Genomic DNA, 22,309 nt, shown 5'->3' with positions numbered 1-22,309 from the left:
TGTGCTGCTTGTGTAGTCAGTGTTAGCCTGGTAGTACCATGCTGCTTATGTAGTCAGTGTTAGCCTGGTACTACCATGCTGCTCATGTAGTCAGTGTCAACGTGATAGTACTGTGCTGCTCGTGTAGTCATTGTCAGCCTGCTATTACCTTGCAGCTTGTGTAGTCAGTGTTAGCCTGCTAGTGCCATGCTGCTCATGTTGTCAGTGTCAGCCTGGTACTACTGAGCTGCTCATGTACTCAGTGTCAGCTTGGTAGTATCGTGCTGCTCATGTAGTTAGTGTCAGCATGGTAGTACCATGCTGCTCAGGTAGTCAGTGTCAGCCTAGTAGTACCATGCTGCTTGTTTAGTCAGTGTTAGCCTGGTAGTACCATGCTGTTCATGTAGTCAGTGGTAGCCTGGTAGATACCATGCTGCTTGTGTAGTCAGTGTTAGCCTGGTAATACCGTGCTGCTCATGTAGTCAGTGTCAGCCTAGTATTACCTTGCAGCTTGTGTAGTCAGTGTTAGCCTGGTAGTAGCATGCTCTTCATGTAGTCAGTGTCAGGCTGATAGTACCATGCTGTTCGTGTAGTCAGTGTCATCCTGTTATTACCATGCAGCTGGTGTAGTCAGTGTTAGCCTGCTAGTACCATGCTGCTCATGTTGTCAGTGTCAGCCTGGTACTACCGAGTTGCTCATGTACTCAGTGTCAGCCTGTTAGTACCATGCTGCTCATGTAGTCAGTGTCAGCCTGGTACTACTGTGCGACTTATGTACTCAGTGTCAACCTGCTAATAGAGTGCTGTTCATGTAGTAAGTGTCAGCCTGGTAGTACCATGCTGCTCATGTAGTCAGTGTCAGCCTGGTACTAAGGGGCTGATCGTGTACTCAGTATCAGCCTGGTAGTACCATGCTGCTCATGTAGTCAGTGTCAGCCTGGTACTACTGTGCTGCTCATGTAGTCACTGTCAGCCTGATAGTACTGTGCTCCTTGTGTAGTCAGTGTCAGCCTGGTACTACTATGCTGCTTGTGTACTCAGTGTCAGCCTAGTAGTACCGTGCTGCTCATGTAGTCAGTGTCAGCGTGGTAGTACCATGCTGCTCATGTAGTCAGCATCAGCCTGGTAGTACCATGCTGCTCATGCAGTCAGTGCAGCCTGGTAGTACCATTCTGCGCATGCAGTCAGTGTCAGCCTGGTAGTACTGTGCTGCCCATGTAGTCAGTGTCAGCCTTTTAGTACTGTGCTGTTTGTGTAGTCAGCGTTAGCCTGGTAGTGCCATGCTGCTCATGTACTCAGTGCCAACCTGATAGTACTGTTCTCCTCATGTAGTCAGTGTCAGCCTGGTAGTACCATGCTGCTCATGTAGTCAGTGTCAGCCTGGTACTACTTGTGCTGCTCGTGTAGTCAGTGTCAGCCTTGTAGTACTGTGCTGCTTGTGTAGTCAGTGTTTGCCTGGTAGTGCCATTCTGCTCATGTACTCAGTGCCAACCTGGTAGTACTGTGCTGCTCATGCAGTCAGTGTCAGCCTTGTAGTACTGTGCTGCTTGTGTAGTCAGTGTCAGCCTGATAATACCATGCTGCTCATGTAGTCAGTGTCAGCCTGGTACTACTTGTGCTGCTCGTGAACTCAGTGTCAGCCCAGTAGTAATGTCCTGCTTGTGTAGTCAGTTTTAGCCTGGTAGTACCATGCTGCTCAAATAGTCAGTGTCAGCCTGTTTCTACCGTGCTGCTTGTGTATTCAGTGTCAGCCTGGTAGTGCCATGCTGCTCATTTAGTCAGTGTCAGGCTGGTTCTACTGTGCGGCTCATTTACTCAGTGTCAGCTTGGTAGTACTGAGCTGCTCATGTAGTGAGTGTCAGCCTGGTAGTACCATGCTGCTCATGTAGTTAGTGTCAGCCTGGTACTATTGCACTGCTCATGTAGTCAGTGTCAGCCTGGTAGTACTGTGCTGCTCATGTACTCAGTGTCAACCTGGTAATAGAGTGCTGCTCATGTAGTAAGTGTCAGTATGGTAGTACCATGCTGCTCATGCAGTCAGTGTCAGCCTGGTAGTACCATTCTGCTTGTGTAGCCCAAGTCAGCCTGGTAGTCCTCTGCTGCTCATGTACTCAGCACCAACCTGGTAATACTGTGCTCCTCATGTAGTCAGTGTCAGCCTGGTAGTACCATGCTGCTTGCATATTCAGTGTCAGCCTGGTAGTACTGTGTTCCTCATGTAGTCAGTGTCAGCCTGGTAGTACTGCATTCCTCATGTAATCAGTGTCAGCCTGGTACTACTGTGCTGCTTGTGTAGTCAGTGTCAGCCTGGTAGTACCGTGCTGCTCATGTAGTCAGTGTCAGCCTGGTAGTACCATGTTGCTGGTGTAGTCAGTGTCAGGTAGGTAGTACCATGCTGCTCATGCAGTCAGTGGCAGCCTGGTAGTGCTGTGCTGCTCATGTAGTCAGTGTCAGCCTGGTAGTACTCTGCTGCTTGTGTAGTCAGTGTAAGCCTGGTAGTGTCATGCTGCTCATGTACTCCGTGCCAACCTGGTAGTACTGCTCTCCTCGTGTAGTCAGTGTCAGCCTGGTAGTACCATGCTGCTCGTGTAGTCAGTGTCAGCCTGGTACTACTTGTGCTGCTAGTGTACTCAGTGTCAGCCCAGTAGTACTGTGCTGCTTGTGTAGTTAATGTTAGCCTGGTAGTACCATGCTGCTCATGTTGTCAGTGTCAGCCTGGTAGTACCATGCTGCTCATGTAGTCAGTGTCATCCTGGTAGTACCATGCTGCTCATGTAGTCAGTGTCAGCCTGATAGTACCATGCTGCTCGTGTAGTCAGTGTCAGCCTGGTAGTACCGTGCTGCTTGTGTAGTCAGTATTTGCCTGCTACTACCATGCTGCTTATGTAGTTAGTGTCAGCCTGGTACTACTGAGCTGCTCATGTACTGAGTGTCATCCTGGTAGTACCGTGCTGCTCATGTAGTCAGTGTCAGCCTGGTAGTACCATGCTGCTCATATAGTCAGTGTCAGCCTAGTAGTACCATGCTGCTCGTGTAGTCAGTGTTAGCCTTTTAGTACGATGCTGCTCATGTAGTCAGTGTCAGCCTGTAACTACCGTGCTGCTTGTGTACTCAGTGTCAGCCTGGTAGTACCATGCTTCGCATGTAGTCAGTGTCAGGCTGGTACTACTGTGCTGCTCATTTACTCAGTGTCAGCCTGGTAGTACTGTGCTGCTCATGTAGTCAGGGTCAGCCTGGTAGTACCATGCTGCTCATGTAGTCAGTGTAAGCCTGGTACTACTGTGCTGCTCATATAGTCCATGTCAGCCTGGTAGTACTGTGCTGCTCATTTACTCAGTGTCAGCCTGGTAGTACCATGCTGCTCATGTAGTCATTGTCAGCCTGGTACTACTGTGCTGCTCATGTAGTCAGTGCCAGCCTGGTAGTACCATGCGGCTCATGTAGTCAGTGTCACCCTGGTACTACGGTGCTTCTTGTGTACTCAGTGTCAGCCTGGTAGTACCGTGCTGCTCATGTAGTCAGTGTCAGCCTGGTAGTACCATGCTGCTCATGCAGTCAGTGTCAGCCTGGTAGTACCGTGCTGCTCATGTACTCAGCACCAACCTGCTAGTACTGTGCTCCTCATGTAGTCATTGTCAGCCTGGTAGTACTGTGCTGCTTTTTTACTCAGTGTCAGCCTGGTAGTACCATGCTGCTCATGTAGTCTGTGTCAGACTTGTACTACTGTGCTGCTCATGTAGTCAGTGTCATCCTGGAAGTACTATGTGGCTCATGTAGTCAGTGTCACCCTGGCACTACGGTGCTGCTTGTGTACTCAGTGTCAGGCTGGTAGTACCATGCTGCTCATGCAGTCAGTGTCAGCCTGGTAGGACGCACTGCTCATGTAGTCAGTGTCAGCCTGGTAGTACCATTCTGCTGGTGTAGTCAGTGTCAGCCTGGTAGTACCATGCTGCTCATGCAGTCAGTGTCCGCCTGGTAGTACTGTGCTGCTTGTGTAGTCAGCATTAGCCTGGTAGTGCTGTGCTGCTCATGTACTCACTGACAACCTGGTAGTACTGTTCTCCTTGTGTAGTCAGTGTCAGCCTGGTAGTACCATGCTGCTTGTGTTGTTAGTGTCAGCCTGGTACTACTTGTGCTGCTCGTGTACTAAGTGTCAGCCTGGTAGTACCGTGCTGCTTGTGTAGTCAGTGTTAGCCTGGTAGTACAGTGATGCTCATGTAGTCAGTGTCAGCCTGGTAGTCCCATGCTGCTTATGTAGTCAGTGTCAGCCTGGTACTACTGTGCTTCTCATGTAGTCATTGTCAGCCTGGTAGTACTGTGCTGCTTTTTTACTCAGTGTCAGCCTGGTAGTACCATGCTGCTCATGTAGTCAGTGTCAGCCTGGTACTACTGTGCTGCTCATGTAGTCAGTGTCAGCCTGGTAGTACCATGTGGCACATGTAGTCAGTGTCACCCTGGTACTACGGTGCTGCTTGTGTAGTCAGTGCCAGCCTGGTAGTACCATGCTGCTCATGTATCAGTGTCAACCTGGTAGTACCATGCTGCTCATGCAGTCAGTGTCAACTTGGTAGTAATGTGCTCCTCATGTAGTCAGTGACAGCCTGGTAGTACTGTGCTCCTTGTGTATTCAGTGTTAGCCTGGTACTACTGTACTGCTTGTGTACTCCGTGTCAGCCTGGTAGTACCGTGCTGCTCATGTAGTCAGTGTCAGCCTGCTAGTACCATGCTGCTGGTGTAATCAGTGTCAGCCTGATAGTACCATGCTGCTCATGCAGTCAGTGTCAGTGGTAGTACTGTGCTGCTCGTGTAGTCAGTGTCAGCCTGATAGTACTGTGCTGCTTGTGTAGTTAGTGTAAGCCTAGTAGTGCCGTGCTGCTCATGTACTCAGTGCTAGCCTGGTAGTACTGTTCTCCTTGTTTAGTCAGTGTCAGCCTGGTAGTACCATGCTGCTCGTGTAGTCAGTGTCAGCCTGGTACTATTTGTGCTGCTTGTGTTCTAAGTGTCAGCCTGGTAGTACCGTGCTGCTGATGTAGTCAGTGTCAGCCTAGTAGTACCATGCTGCTTGTGTAGTCAGTGTTAGCCTGATAGCACTGTGCTGCTCATGTAGTCAGTGTCAGCCTGATAGTACTGTGCTGCTTGTGTAGTCAGTGTAAGCCTAGTAGTGCCGTGCTGCTCATGTACTCTGTGCCAACCTGGTAGTACTGTTCTCCTTGTTTAGTCAGTGTCAGCCTGGTAGTACCATGCTGCTCGTGTAGTCAGTGTCAGCCTGGTACTATTTGTGCTGCTCGTGTTCTAAGTGTCAGCCTGGTAGTACCGTGCTGCTGATATAGTCAGTGTCAGCCTAGTAGTACCGTGCTGCTTGTGTAGTCAGTGTTAGCCTGATAGTACCATGCTGCTGATGTAGTCAGTGTCAGCCTGATAGTACCATGTTGCTCATGTAGTCAGTGTCAGCCTGATAGTACCATGCTGCTCGTGTAGTCAGTGTCAGCCTGGTAGTACCGTGCTGCTTGTATAGTCAGTGTTAGCCTGCTAGTACCATGCTGCTCATGTAGTCAGTGTCAGCCTGATAGTACTGTGCTGCTCGTGTGGTCATTGTCAGCCTGGTAGTACTGTGCTGCTTGTGTAGTCAGTGGAATCTCCACTCCAGTCACTCTCTCTCACACACTCACAAGTACACAAACATGAACAGACTGCAGTCCCTGTCCCTGCCCCTACCCCTACCCTCCTGTGGCTCCCCCTACCCCCATACTACTTTAGTGCTTTTAAGGCACATATGTCTAAGGTCCTGGCGGTATAGTGCATCCACCCACCCACCAAGCCCCTTTCTGATTTCAGTGCTTTTACGGCACTTTAATGAGTCATCCCAAGTAGTGTAGTGGCCCCCCACCCATCAATTCCCATACTACCATTGGTGCCATTACAGCATGCTAGTGTGTAAGCTCTTGTGGTTGGTGGTTTACCCCCAACCCCATTAAAGTGTATATGCATTAAGGAACTTTAAGGAGTATTCCCTGGTATCTAGTGTATCCCCACCCCCAATCCCTGTACTACTGTTGGAGCCATTATGTCACTTAAAGAATACCCCTGTGTCCATTGGCTTCCCTTGATCTCCATAAAGCTTGTGTTATTACAGCACTTAAGGCATTCCCTGGGGTTCAGTGGCTCCCCCCACCCCCCAATCTCTGTAGTAACATTGGTGCCATTACCACTTAAAGCATTCTCTGGTGTCCCCTGGCTCCCCCACCCCCAATCCCTGTAGTAACATTGGTGTCATCACTACTAAAAGAATTCCCTAGTGTCTAGTGCCCCCCACTCTGATCTCTGTAGTAATGCTAGTGCAGGTACAACACTGTACCCCCCTGTCTATGTAATAACTTTGGTGCCAGTATAGCACTTTACAGATACATCACTGATGTCTAGTGTATACTCCCCTCCCCCTTGTCCCTGTTTTGATGTAGATTCCATTATGGAAAATTAAAATTAAGTCCTGGTGTCTAGTACTATTCTCCAGGACATTCATGTTTAATAGCTGAATATGACCTTTTGGCCATGTCTGGTACTGAGAAGTGGTGGTGATGACCATGCTGACATACATGACCAATCACTTTCTTGAATCAGTTGACCATATAGATGCTTTCCAAGAGGTATATGTCTGTCCTCCCAGAATGCCTTGTTAGCATTCAGCATGGCTGCAGCACCAGCCCTTTGCAGTGTTGCATGTCTTCATGCTGGAACACCATACAACACTATGTAAGGGTGCATGCTGAATACTAAAAAGGCCCTAGATCTCAGTGACAATCAAAATCCACATCACCTCGAAGACTCAATATTTAGTACATAAAACCACTCTACAAATAAAAACATTTTAGTGATTGTCGACACTATAGTCAAGCACAGCGATTCACCTCTCACTAGGCCGGACAAAAACAGGGTAATAGTGAGTTATCTTTCAGGTGCCAGGATCTCTGATATCTCAAGACCCTTTCACCTGGCAAATATCACTATGACATGGTGGTGGTCCATGTGGGAGTGAATGACTTAGCAGGCAAAACCCTGAAGGATATGCAGAGAGACATGTCAGAGCTCTGTATGCATGTCACAAATGCAGGTAAGACCCTAGTCCTGAGCGGTATTGTTCCTTCGCCAAGAATGATGCCTAGGTACAAAGAAAAGACAACTGTATTCAACAATTGGCTAAATAGTTGGTGTCATTCCAGGTGAATCCAATATTTTTCAACATGGGAAGAGATGCTTGATAGTCCTACTTGCTTTGCCAAGGATGGAACTGAACCTCTTGTTCCAAATCTTTCCCATACTTGCTAAAGCCTTTGCTGACCACATAATGCCATTTTTAGTCCAGCTAATGGACATGCCATTGTAAATTACATATCAAATCTGTAACATGATCACGTGATCATTTCTCTTCCAGATCTAAAGACTTCATTGTCCCATTATATCTGGCATTGTTTAGGCCAGTTACTGAATACAATGCCCCCTGTAGGATGTACATCAATAGACATCATACAACTAAGAAAGACCCCAGAGCTTCCTAACAAAGATCGCTGGTTAAAAGCTCTACGCTAGAAGAAAAGACTGGAAGCACTGTTCCGTTATTCAACGTCTTATAGAACCCTGACGGGACATCTGTGCCTTGCCTTCCAAGCCATAAGGGACCCCAGGATCCAGGATGTCTTTGTATCTCCACAAATTGAATAGTCCTACAAATACCAGAACAAGAGATCTAAATCTTCACCAACAGATACACAAAACAAGATGGAGTGATAGGTTCATTACAGAGTGCCTTCCCCTCCTCTGCAATAGACTCCCATTATAAATTAAGAAGTGTGATACATTATTTTCCTTCAAATGGAAATTGGATAACTGGATTGGTATTCATACGCTCACCTCCGGCTTAACTGGTCTAGCACTGCTCAAAAGAGAGAAATCTCAGTCTGACGATAGATACTGGCAAGGCATAAATGGTCACAAGACTCAAATGTCTTGTATTTCCCATGACCCTATGATCCTATAACTGTGTATCATCAGTCTGCCTAACATACTACTAGTGCTAGACCAGTTAAACCCACAGTTAGGACAGCTGTTTAATCTTAGCCTCACCTCAGGATACGTACCCAAGGAGTGGCGCACGGCGACTGTGGTCCCACTTCATAAGGGCGGTGCCTCCACAGACCCTGGAAATTACCGCCCCATTAGCTTGACAAGCCTTATCTGCAAAGCCATGGAGAGGATCATAATGGAACTCATAAATAAAGACATAGGGAACTTGCAGACTTTGGATCCAACTCAGTTTGGCTTTGTCAAAGGCAGATCCTGCCTCTTAAACTTGGTTGACTTTTCGAGACAGTCACCAAGGCCATTGATGAGGAAAGGCAGTCCATACAGCCTACCTCGACCTGGCAAAGGCCTTGACACAATACCCCACTCAGGTATCATCGAAAACTCATCAGCTTGAATGTAAACCCATACATCACAAGATGGGTTGCAAACTGGCTAAGTGACAGAACCCACAGGGTCAGAGTTGCTGGAGCCATGTCAGACTCAAAGCCTGTCACAAGTGGTGTCCCACAGGGCTCAGTCCTGGGTCCACTCTTGTTCGGCATCTACTTTTCTGAAGTACAAGCAAACACAGGAGGGTTATGGCTGACAAAGTTTGCAGATGACTGCAAACTGGGCGCCATAGTCGAAACACATCTGACACAGATATCCTCCAGAAGGGCCTCACAGAAATGGATAACTGGTGCCAGAGCCATGGCCTGAAGTTAAGCGCCAAAAATGCATAGTCATACCCTTTGGGAAAAACAAGGCTACCCCTAGCTACCATATAGGTGGCAATCCACTGAGCACAGAAAAAGTCATCAGAGATCTGGGGACCCAGGTTGACAGTAGCCTTCGTTTGACACTCATGTTGCTAAAGTAGTTAGGAAAACCTTCTATATCACCCACCTGATCATGAAGGGATTCACATCTAGATCAAGGGAGGTCATCGTCCCCTGTACTCATCACTTATTAGACCTATGATTGAGTACAATGCCCGTTCGAATGTATCTGACCAGACACCTGCTGCAGCTTGAAAGGCCCCAAAAGTTCCTCACCAAAAGGATAAAGGGTCTCAAAAATATGTCTTATGCTGCCCGACTGAAAGAACTCCAGCTCTATTCAGTCTCATACCGCTTGCTCAGAGGTGACCTGTGCCTGACATATAAGGCCATGTCAAACCCAGATTTGATGAATATGCTTCACCTCAAAAATCTAGATCCTCAGAACCACAAGGGCGGAGACTTAAACCTTGACACGGTTATAAATAGAACGTGCTGGAGGGACAGATTCATCACCCAGAGACTCCCTATGCTGTGGAACAAAATCCCGGTACATGTGAGGCAGAGCACCTCTCTGGTCTTGTTCAAGAGGAATCTTGACCAATGGATGGGAGATTGCAGATATACCCCAGGGATTACTTCAGCGTCACTGCTTGACAGAGGCACAGCAAAATGATAGGCATAGTTTTTATTCAAACTAAAGGGGTGGCGAAAGCCACATAACTATGGGCTAGGCTTATAAATGCCCTTGGGCAGATAGCCTAGTATGAACCTATGAACCTATGAACCTATACTCCTCTTCCCTGACTGCCGTTCATCATGTGCTTCATACCCACCATCCTCCCTGAAGGGATTCTGTGGACTCATAGCATGGCTCCATCACAGCGTGGCTCTTCTCTCCCTTTTGCCTTCTAGACTGCACTTTTAAGGCTGTGAGAGTGCACCCAGACTCCATTTATTAGATTGTTCTTTGTTTGATTTCTCTAAACTCTCACTACCACTCTTAGTAAAGCATCCAAAAGTGTACATGGAACATAAGCAGGAGCTCAGCAGGACACATGCTAAAGGAAGCATGGCTTCTATCTTTTCAGTCTACTGTTAGGCTTGAGTATTCCGATGCCATGCTTGCCTTTGTCACATTAATTCTCACACTGACAGGGGTAATTCCTTTTTGATGTGTTGTGCAATTTCATGTCCCTTTTCCTTCTTTACTTTTCCAAGTACAAGTTTTCCTGTGGGAGGTAGATTTTACTGAGCATCTTAGTTGTCCTCTAGTGCTTGGGTATGCAGCTGCCATTAGCAGTTCAATGAGCAGGGTCAGAAGTGGTCCTGGGGGGCAGCTTATATGGTCCCGGATTTTGTGTTCCTCCACTTTCCTCATTTCTAATGCTACCTTCTGAGAAGGACCATTTATCTTCCCTGTGTTTTCCACTCTCCCAGACTGGTATCTGCTCTGATCTATCCATGGTGAAGAATGAGGTGAAGAACTCACTGAGAACCTGCTGTCTGTTCAGTAGCCTCCGTGCACTTTGCTTCACCCCCACCACTTAACCACTTTTAACAGAGACATAGGTTCATAGGTTCATAGATTAGTTCATAGATTAGTACTAGGCTAACTGCCCTTGCGAGCCATTTTAAGCCTAGCCAATTATCCCTTGTGAGACTCAAACCTTGCACCTTGTGTTTGTAAGGCAAACACCTTAACCATTAAGCCACCCTCCCAACCCTTGTCTTGTCTTGTTTATTGTTTCTCCTCCACCTCCTTTTTCTTACAGGTTTAGTTTTTCTTCTTTTTGTTAACATAATTAGAGTATGTTACTGTCCTATCCTGCCTCATTGGCTCATTGTCTTTTGACATGCTTTACCCTTCGTGCTGCTATTGCTATCTGTTTCTTACCTTTACTTATGTGCCTGTCAACTCCTTCACCTGCAGACCCTCTATCCCATACAGACCTTCATCTTTTCTGTGTGGTCTTAGACCCTTTCATTATACATTGCTAATAAGGACAGTTTGCAGAAAATGATCATGTATATGCTTGCAAAACTGCAGTTAGATATACAAGTTTGATCCATAAAGATCATACACATATAGAGTTACATATAGAGGAAGCATACATATACTTGCAGTTGACACAATATACTGATGGTGTCAAACAGCGCATAACTGGAATTTTGAATTTACATAATGCATAAAGCAGCAGAGTTTTCCTTTTGATGCAGCATTTAAGTGTTAGTAAAGGTGCTACAAGTAAAAGGATTGTGTTGTGAAGAATGCTGGTAACCAGAGAAGGCATGATGGGTAACAAATGTGCACTTTTACAAATAATATAAATCAGGGGTTAACATCTGAAGGAAGCACTGCCACACAAACCTGCATTCTGGAGAAGGAGAGCGTTTGTCAAAGAGAAACTCTGGAAATGATGACAAAAAAACAAAAAAGAAAAAGATTGTGCATGTAATTCATTTTCTGGGCTATAAGGTCCAGTGTACTAAAGGCTATGGAATATACAAAAAGGGACAGGAAAAACTTGTCAGAGCTTTCCTTTGATGTAAGCAAATGTGATCCTACATGGGGGTAATAGTTCTCGCTTGCTAGGCAGTATTTATAACTGTCACCATGGTTTGCTGCTCGCTAACAACGTAGCTTTATCCAACCTGCTGGTAACAAACGCTGTGACAATTCACACTACTAATAATCCACTCCCTCACAATGACCCATTAGCAGAAACCCATTGGTTTCTAGTTTACAAAAATACATGCTGCATCCTCTAACCTCATATAAAACAGAAGCCATGGGTAAAATAATTTTATTTATGTTGAAATGCATAATCATTGCTTTTTTCAGTGTTACATCTGTCTGCAGAAGTAGAGATTCCATTTAATTTGTTTGCTATAAAATCTGTGTTGCGATGCCGATTCTAAAATCATTTTGCTCCCTTTTTTATAGATATATCCCAGAGGGCGTGCAGTGTTCTTGTGGACCTGATTATTACACACTGAATCCTAATTACCACAATGAATCATACGTGATCTACATGTTCGTAGCTCATTTCTTCATTCCTGTTACCGTCATCTTTGCTTCATATGGGCGCCTCATATGTAAAGTAAAGCAGGTAGGTATAATTCCACACGCAGGAACTCATACATCAGTAATATCTGTCAGTTCTGCACAGTGTTTGGTCAGGCGTTTACCACAGATGTACCATGCTGCCCTCTGCAGGCCAGCAATTAAGTGGCACAACAGTCAGTTATGAAAACAGACTTGCACACATTTTCTATTACAGGGAAGTCAGAAATAGCTGCAGGTTTCAGGAAAATGATATGAAATTATGGTAAAAGTAACAAATAAGGAAAGAAGTTTACTTACAATTTCAAATCTGCAGGTTAATTTACTCATGACAGACTTTATAGTCTTTTTTAACATCTTTATTGAATTATCAGTTAGGACATAGACAAACATTTATATACAAGAAAACAAACCATATTAACATGCTCCCAGTTGCAAACATTATACATCACATGTATTCTTTTGTATAACTATCATCAATCCAACATTACATAAATTGTTAAATTCCTGGCTTCCCTTAAACCTCACGACTTCTCAAAAGCATTACTCTTTGTGTACTGTTCCCAAAGTTTCCATTTTTTCTATGTAATTTGCTCACACTCTTTTCTAAAGATCCCATTTCCAGTTCTTTTATCTCTGTTACAATCTTCAATACTTCAAATACAGCTGGTTTAGACCATGATTTACATTTTCTAACAATTGCTTCTTTGGCAGCCACCAAAATTAAACATAACATGGCCTTATTATGTTTAGGCAGTTCAAATCCAGTATCCCAGCTCAAAAAATATTTTCCTTAGTTACTCCCATTTTCTTACCCAGTATTTCTGATGTAGCACTCTGTAGGGGATTTTTAAGTCTGCTAGCTCATTAAACTCCCAAAAGATATGTTTCCAGTTACCTCTTTCTTCCCCCATCAGACCTCCAAGATTTGACATCTACCTAAGGAAAATTTCTTTGGAGTCTGTTTGGGGTGTAAAAATACATATGCAAACATTTCCAAGCAAAAATCCTAAATCTTCCAGACTTTGTTGGATGTTTGGTAGCTATACACAGGTCTTCCCATTATTTCATTGGGAATTGCTTATCTAGTTCCTCTTCCCAATGTTTCCTAACCTCCTCTGCTTGGTTCCTATAGTTATCATGCAATATTTTATATGCCCTACCACTTATCCCTTTTAAAACAGTAGCTTCTCTTCTAGATTCAGCTAAAAACTCTACCAGAGCAGGTCTTTCACAAAGGATTCCACTATCCCTTTCTCTTTGCCTATACCAGTGGTACCCAAACTTTTTGATTCTCGGCTCTCTTGATGAATCCAGGTTTTCTCAAGGCCCTCCCCCGTGGTGCGCATAAAGTGCATATTATAGGGCTTTGTCAAACCATAAAAAAATCTACCTTTGCCTGAACTCTTACATCCAACCCAAATAAAATTGCATGTATTTACACCCTTTCAAACTCTCTTAGAGATTACCTTCCAAAACTTGTAGGAAGAAACTCATACCACAAAAAGCATTAACTACAACTTTTACACAATTTAAGTAAGTTTAACAGTGACACCTTCATATCCAACCTAAAACATTATAATTGGCAAATACTAAAATCTCTGTCCCAGGATGAAACTGTCACTCATTTCAATGAAACCTTTCTCAGTGTGCTAAACAAAACAACAAGCACCTATCAGATGCAAAACAGTAAAATTTAACTCTGCTCCATGACTATCAAAAGTCACAAAATAACTCATGTGGCTAAGAGATAAAGCCTGGAAGGTCTAGCTTCTAAAGAGAATACAATCCAACCTACAACATTTTCAAGAACTACAGAATCAAACCAAACTACTCATTACAGCTGGTAAGAAACTTATTATACCTCTCTTCAAAATACTCACTAAAAGAATCCAAAACTGTTCTGGACCTCCATAAATAATCTATTTAACCCTGGCGGCCCAGCTGAGCTACCTCCTACCAGTGCAAACCATGTAGATTCCATTGCCATCCAATTCAACACATGCTTCATTGAAAATGCATCCACTCTTACTAGCAGCCACCTATCAGACACATTTAAAATACCCTCCAACAATCCACACATAAGCTTGTTTTCAATTTCAATCCTGCTCCCACTGGCACTATTAAAAATTCTCCCTAAGCTTAAACCCAGCACATTAGCTATTAATAAACTCCCCACTGAATACCTCTAAATGGCTGCTGATACACTAGCTTAGCTTGTCTCAATCTTAATAAATAAGTCAGTCCAAGAAAACTATGCAACAGATATTTTGGAAAAAATACTCCACACGAGGGAGGTATTTCCACTGAATTTCCCACGGTCACATCATTGTCATACAGATATCACCCCATTGTCATACTATCTCTGCTTTATCAAAATAATTGAAAGGTGCATCCAAGCCAGCTCCTCATGCTTCTTGCTAACAAGTTCTCTTTTCAGCTTATAATGGTTTTAGACATCACCAAAGCACTACTACCGCTCTCCTCCATTTCAACAACTAAATCAGTCTTCAGACGGAGTCTTGTAAACTAGTATCTTTTCTGTTCTTTGATCTAAGAAATTCAGTACCACCTACCAAGAATATTTCTCCACAGACTGACTTTACTAAATCTTGATCACACTATGCTACCCTGGTTTCACAGTTATCTGTCAAACAATAACCAAACAGTCAAACGGCTCAATGAATGCTTCACACACACACACACACACACACACACACACACACACACACACACACACACACACACACACACACACACACACACACACACATGCACACACAAGCACACATGCACACATGCACACACACACACACACACACACACACACACACACACACACACACACACACACACACACACACACACACACACACACACACACACACACACACACACACACACACTTCTCTGAAAGTTTCCTTACTTGCATGGAATCTTCATTCTTTCTGGCCATACCCGCCACAGGTCCGATTCTTGTTCCCCAAACATAATCCGTTCATTGCTGTTCCCACTCGCATTTGAGCAGCTATGCCCAGCCAGAAATGCATGAGCTCCTTGCTCAATTCCAACAGGCTGGTAGCCCTGATGGAAGTGATGTCATCATGCACGTGATGATGTCAGCTCAAACAGTGCGATAATTAAAAAACAAAAAAAAAATCTTAAATGAAGGGTATTAGTTTGCGGCACCCCTGTGAGGAAGCCATGGCTCCTCAGGGTGCCGCTGTGCACACTTTGGGAACCCCTGGCTTATACTCTGATATCGATGCCTAGCACAGAAGGCAGTCTCTACTCTGCAGTCCAAACATCTTCTTGGCATCTTCCCACTCTGTTACCTTTCCTTCTCTAGTTATTTGCTACCAATACCTTGGTTCCATTGTCAGTTTTCTCCAGTAAATTCCAGCGTCCTCTTACTTATTCTCTGTACCCCTAATTGCAGTCATTCCTATCAGCAAAATCTATTTTCTCCATTCTCAGTATTCTGTATGGCTACTGTTGTTCTCTTTCATGATCTGCATCCAAGCTTTGTGCTTGTGTCGGGTCCCTATTAAGTCAGTGAATGCACTAAATTGCGAACGCTGATTAACTGAACCTACTTACCCAAAATGGCAAAATCCCAAAAGCACGGAACAGTAATTTTTTTCCTAGAGAAAAAAATCACTGGTCTGTTTTCGGGACTTTGCAATTTCCTCCACTGTGGTGCGATCTTGGAGTTGGCATATTTAAGTAGGGAGGTTCGCCCCCCACTTTATTTTGTGTTTTTTTTTTTTTTTAATGGATCAGATTTTTTCCCCCTGGGAAAAAAAATTGCTGATATATTTGTTCAACATTTAGTTTTTTCGGTGTTAGTAGGTCGATTATATAGCGTTCACTATTTATTGCGTTTGATTATATAATATAGACCCCTTGTGTCATGTATATATGTCTTAACTGTGTAGATCTAAAATATCCCTTCAAATCAGGTAATCCTAAATCACCTTGTTCTATTGGAAGGATGACCTATCCCATTTAATTCTAGCTCTCTTCCCCTCCCAGATAAAATCCTTCAACTATTTATTAATTATTCTCCACAACTTCTCTTCTGGTTGATAGAAATATGCCTGACCTGTATATAAAACTAAAGTGACTAAAAGCACTTTCACTGCTTGCTATCTTGCTGTCTATATCCTTAAGCAAGGGCTTCTGGTTTCTGTTTTTGTATTATTTTTTGTTTAGTCTCTTCCCACATATTCTTAGCTGCCATAACAGAATGCTTTTTAACCCATACTCCTAAATACATCATTTTTCTCTATCCTCATAAATATGGGTATTGCTGAATCAATTGACGTGTGGGTACATATATTATAGCTATAGTATTTGTTTTATCTTCATTAATTTTATATCCCAAAATACTTGAAACCATTTCAAAATGTTCCATAACACTCAGATGTCCTTTTCTGATTTGATATGGTACAAAATAATATTGTTTGCAAATAAAGCCAACTTGTTTTGATTACCATACCAATTGTAGCCTTGAATTTCTGAGTCTCTTATTTTCTTTTTCAATGGCTCTAAATATAAAGAGAAAAGAGGCCACCTCTGCCTGGTTCCTCTGTTCAGACACAACTTGTCAGAGAAGAACCCTGCTACTTTAATTTTTCCCCCAGTCCCTCATATATCAATATTGTTAAATGTTTTCCTCCCCTCAACAAATCCATATTAATCTATATCAACTTTGGCACCACCTTTTCCATTCTTTTAGCTGTTATAGACATAAACACTTTATAATCCTGGTTTAACATTGAAATGGGCCTGTATGGAGCTGGATCGGATGGGTCTTTGCCATTGTTAGGTATTACAGCCACCGCAGCTTTCTTCCAAGATGTTGGTGCTTCCCTCCATTTTAAAATACTGTGAAACAAAACCGTCCAGATTTTTATCACTTTCTTCCCTCCTTGCTTCCAAACTACCACTGGAATACCATCTATTCCTGGAAACTTTTTTAGGTTCATAGGTAGGTACTAAGCTATCGGCCCAAGGGCCTACGTAAGCCTAGCCAACAAGGTTCCCTGGCTTACACCACCCAAGAAAGACACAGAAGTGATCCCCAGGGCGTATTTCCTATTTCCCATCCACTCATCAAGATTTTTCTTGAAGAGTGCTAATGAAGAACTTTGCTTGACATAGATGGGTAGCCTGTTCCAAAGTATGGGAAGTCTCTGGGACAGGAATATATCCCTCCAGCATGTCCCGTTTATTGTGGTGACAAGTTTAGGTCCCTAGAGCGTGTAGCTTGGAGAGATTGGGATTTCTTTAGGTGTAGCATGTCCAACAGCTCTGGGTTTGACATAGCTTTATATGTTAGGCAGAGATCACCTCAGAGTAGGCGGTATGCTACAGAGTAAAGCTGGAGTTTTTTGAGGCGGTCAGTGTAGGGTATTTGTTTGAGGCCAGTAATCCTCTTTGGGAGGTACTTCTGTGGCCTTTCCAGCTGCTGCAGATGTCTTGTGAGGTACATTCCAAAAGAGGCATTGTACTGTATAATGGGTCTAATGAGTGTCGAATAGAGGGGAACAATGACCTCTTATTTCGTGGATGAGAACCCTTTTATGATTGAGGTGTGCCACGTAGAAGGATTTCCTGACTACTGTGGCGACGTGACTATCAAAGGAGAGACTACTGTCCACCTGGGTCCCAAGGTCTCTTATCACACATTCGGTGTTAAGTAGATTGCTGCCTATGTGGTAGTTCATGGGTACAGAGTTTTTACCAAAGGGGATGACACTGCACTTTTTGGCATTGAGCTTGAGGCCATGGCTCTGACACCAGGCATCTGTCTCAGCGAGGCCCTTCTGTAGGATGTCCACATCATTTGGGGACTTGACTATGGCTCCTAGTTTGCAGTCATCTGCAAACTTCAGTAGCCGGATGCCTTCTGTGTTAGCCTGTACTTCAGAGAAGTAGATACCAAACAGGAGAGGTCCCAGGATGGAACCCTGTTGTACTCCACTTGTCACTGCTTTGAGGTCAGATTTGGAGTCTGCAACTTTTACAATGTGGGTTATGTCAGTGAGCCAGTTGGCAACCCATCTTGTGACGTAGGGATTTATACCTAGTTTAGTGAGTTTAGCTATAATTCCAGAATGGGGGATGGTGTCGAAAGCCTTGGCGAGGTCAAGATAGGCTGTGTAAACCACCTTACCCTCATCTACGGCTTTGGTGACTGCCTCAAAGAAGTTGATCAGGTTCAGAAGGCATGATCCGCCTTTCACAAACCCGAACTGGATGGGATCCAGAGTTTGGAGGTTACCAATGTCTTTAATTATGAGTTTAATGATGATACGTTCCATGGCCTTGCAGACCAGGCTTGTCAGGCTAATAGGTCGATAGTTCCCGGGATCAGTGGTGGCTCGCCCTTTGTGGAGTGGAATAACTGTTGCTGTGCACCATTCAGTGGGCACAAAGCCTGATGCAAGGCTATTATTGAACATGGTGCATAAGTGGGGTGCCAGTTCGTTCTGAAGTTTGTGTAAAACGCAGCCTGGGATGTTGTCCAGTCCCATGGATGTTGTGTTTTTGGCTTTAGGGAGTGCAGCTTTTACCTGCTTAGTTGTGATTACAGGGACTCTGCATTCTTCCTGTATAGATATGGGCCCTTTAGGGGGCGGGGGGGGGGGGGGTAAGTTTAGCACTGAACCTATCTACCAGGATGTTGGCAATATCAGTTGATTCTGTAATTTTCGTGCCATTGTGCTGTAACTCAGAGCAGATCTGGGTGTTGCCATTGAGATTCTTGACATAGCTATAGAATGCTTTGTGGTTGTCCTTAGAATTAGTGGTGATTTTGTTTTCGTAGCTAGCTTTGTAGGATCTTATAAGGGATCTCAGCTTCTTACTGAGGCTGACCAGGGAACTCCTCCACCCATGGGATTTTACTCTCTTTTGCAACAGTTTCTTCCTTCTGTTGTACAGTTTGTTTATGGCAGGGGACCACCAGGTTGGCTTCCTTTTTTGGAGAATAGTGTCTTGGTTCTCTTTGGGATAGCATGATCCATGCACTCATGTAAGTGCTTATAGAATGCATTTGTGTAGGATTCAGCAGTTGTAACTGTATTGTCCATCTGCATGGGTGTCATGAAGTTCACCACTTCTATCTTAAGAAGCATGAAGTTGGCTTTGGAGAAATTTTTTACCGTGGTTTCTTAATGGGGGGTGGGAGCAGGATGTGGGTATCAAGGGTGATTAGCTTATGGTCGAATTGGACCAACGAGGAGTTGACTTCAGGTGTGGAACACCGGTCACTCATGTTGATAATGACTAGGTCTAGGATATTGTTGCCCCTGGTGAGGGTGTGGATAAGTTGATCCAGGGCATTGGAGTTTATGAATTCCAGAAAGCGTTGAGCTAAGGAGTTGGTACATGAGTAGTTTCCCAGTTAATGGTGGGGTAGTTGAAGTCGCCCATTATTAGGGTGTTTAGTTGAACCCTAATATTTTCCAGTATATCAAGAAAAGAGGAGTGGAAATCCTAGGGCATGGTGGGGGATCTGTAGCAAGCTACAATTTGGATTGCAGTTTTGCCCAGAGTTAGTTGCACTTGGATAACCTTGGATGCATTATGCTGAGCAACTAGCCAGGAGCTGTGGATATCCTTAATGAATATGGACACACCTCCACCTTTGGTCTTTTGGTCCAGGTTACAAGGCCGAAAAGTGTGGTATGAGTTATAGCCTGATAGTGCAGGGGTGCTCTCTGGAGCCTTGAACCAGGTCTCAGTCATTGCACAGATATCAATGTTCTCCATTTTAAGGAGTGCCTCGAGTGAGTGCATTTTGAGATTTAGACTTCTAGCATTGAGTAGCATTACCCTCAGTTTTTGCTTGCCTATTCCTGTTACGGTGGTGAATTTGTTATTTGAACCTTGCCTAAAAAAGGTACTATAGGGGCAGCAAGAGCCTTTGCCAGTATCCGGAATCCCAGGGGCGGCAGGTGTAGACCATCTGTGGCAAAGCATCGTGGTCTGTCGACCATGTCATCCCAAGCAGACAGATACTGGACCCCCTTAGAATGACACCAGAAGCTTAGCCAATTGTTGAAGTCAATCATTTTGTCTTGTACTGAGGCATCATTCTGGATGATGGCAGAATTCTACTCAGGGCTAGGGTCATACCTGCCTGGGCTACAAGATCGGAGAGCTCTTCCATGTCTCTTTTCATGTAGTCCAGGGAGGTACATCTCAGGTCATTCACACCAACATGGACAATGATGGAGTCATATTTGTACTTGTTGTGGAGTGACCTGAGGGTGTGGGTTATGTGGTGGATCCTGGCACCCGACAGGCAGCTGACAGTAACCTTCTCCTTGTTTAGCCTGGTGAGTGGGACATCAGTGTGCCTGACTATAGAGTCACCTATGACTAGTGTGTTGGGTATGTTGTTTTGCCTTATTGGCTGTGGTTGAGTGGCACACTGAGTCTGTGGGCTATGTGTCATTTGGGTTGTGTTGTGGGATTGAGGTTGTTTGCGTTTCTGCTTTGGAGGTCTCTGTTGCTTGGGCAGATTATTATTGAGAGCCTCTGTGAATGTTTTTGTGTTTCTATGTGTGGATTTTGGTGGTCTATGTTTAGTCAGACTATGTGATGAGTGTGGTGTGGTGCAAATGGTTACCTTTTCCTCATTCCTGCAGATTGGTTAAACATCACCATTTTTATCTCATGCCCTATCTTAACAGTTATTTGTTGAGCATCATTTATCTCTGATCTTGGCATGCTTAAGTCTTCCATAAATATTTCCATTTGTGCTCTTTCTTGACTTCTGAATTTCTCTGTTTCATACAAATTTTCATAAAATTTCTGAAATATTTTTAATATCGCTACAAGATCTCTGGTTATTTTTCTTGTTATAGGCACCCTAAGCTTGCCAACAACTCTTTCTACATTTTGTTGCCTAAGTTGTGCTAAAAGTTTTTGTGCTCTGGAGTTATTACCAAAAAACAGTTGCTTAGCAGCAGTCTTTCTAAACTCACGTGTATTATCCAATTACGCCCTTATTTTCTCTTTAGCACTGTACAATTGTGCCACTTCTTGTTTTGTGAGAATCCCCTTATTTTGTAATATTTTAATATTTGTCAGCCCGTCTAAATGATTCCTGTTACTTCATAACCATCTGTCTTTCGTTTTTTATTTCTACTATATTTTTAAACTCTACTTTCATTTTATTCCACTTGCTAGCTACAACTAATGAAGAAATGTCTATCTTCCTAAATAATTCTCAGTAATTTCCACTACCCATTCCTTAAATTCCTCTCCTTTTATCCGGTATGTGGGGAAGCACCAGTGTCTCTCTTTTTACTTCATTACCCTGGATTTTTATCTTAGTTGTTATTGGCAAATTAAATAGTTATTGGATATTTGTCAAAGCTTTCAATTAAATGCCCATGTTCCTGTGAAATATAATTTCTATCTAGTCTAGCCCAGTTATTTTACTTTGGGGAATAATATGTAAATTCTCTCTGGGTTCCTACAACTGAATTCATGTCTTCCATACCAAATATTTTCATAAATTGCTTCAGAAATCTACCCTCTTTTGTTATACTTTCCCTTCTAGGTGCCCTTGCTGCATCCTCACTACTGCAAATCAAGTTGCAGTCCCCACCTATAAGTAATATTCCCTAGTGAAAGCTGATTATTTCTCCCAAAATCTTTCTAAGCTTTATAACAGCAGTTTTAGATGGAATATAAATATCTGCCAGCACAATTCTCCTCCCTTGCAAGTATCCCTGTGCTACCAGAAATCTGCCATTACTGTCTTTTCCCCTCTTCTACCACTATTGGTGCTGCTGTAGCAATTAGTTAGACTTTATAGGCTTAAATAAAAGTCTAAAGAATTTTGCGGACATTTTGTAGGGAGAGAAACTTAAGTGGCACAAATATGTGTTAAAGATGTGACTAAAGGTTACGTACACACTTGTCCCATGGTTATGTACACACTTGTCCCATGGTTTAGTGTGTATCACTGTCTAAAAGGTTATGTATACTCTTGTGACATGGTTTAGTGTGCATCACATGGTGAACAGAACACAGCTGTTGGTACAACTACTTGTTCACTTTAGGTGCTCCAGGTTGACAGTTCCTTAAGGAAACCACTAAGTGACATAACTTACAATACAAGCAATACAAGGTTGCTTCCAGTTCTGAAATAATCAGAGTTGTTATTGAGCAAGGTTAAGCAGAATGTATTGTCTTTTGTTGAGGATGTTTAGTGCCACTAACTCTCATAGACTGCTGTAAGTGACAGTGACTCAGAGGATTTTGTGGAACTGCCCTTGTATTACTCATGGTGTGACTATTAAAATGATGCACATCCTGTCATAGAAATGCATGGGAAACAATATATGAGAATTTGTAATGTTCCACATTAGTTCTTGTTGCTGCCTCACAGCACTTTGTT

At 43.7% G+C, this 22,309-nt stretch overlaps 1 protein-coding gene across 1 annotated transcript in view; it reads left to right on the top strand.

Annotated features, from left to right (window-relative positions):
• The window catches only part of LOC122806233 (green-sensitive opsin), a 216,866-nt gene that overhangs the window by 105,913 nt on the left and 88,644 nt on the right, over nt 1–22,309 (top strand). The window contains exon 3 of the mRNA XM_044076483.1: nt 11,764–11,929. Coding sequence (XP_043932418.1) covers nt 11,764–11,929 — 166 coding nt within the window. The remainder of the gene's footprint in view (nt 1–11,763; nt 11,930–22,309) is intronic.

This window comes from Protopterus annectens, chromosome 7.part0, assembly GCF_019279795.1.
Source record: "Protopterus annectens isolate FY-2018-M chromosome 7.part0, PAN1.0, whole genome shotgun sequence".
Lineage (NCBI taxonomy): Eukaryota > Metazoa > Chordata > Ceratodontiformes > Protopteridae > Protopterus > Protopterus annectens.
This window is presented reverse-complemented; position numbering and strand designations above follow the sequence as displayed.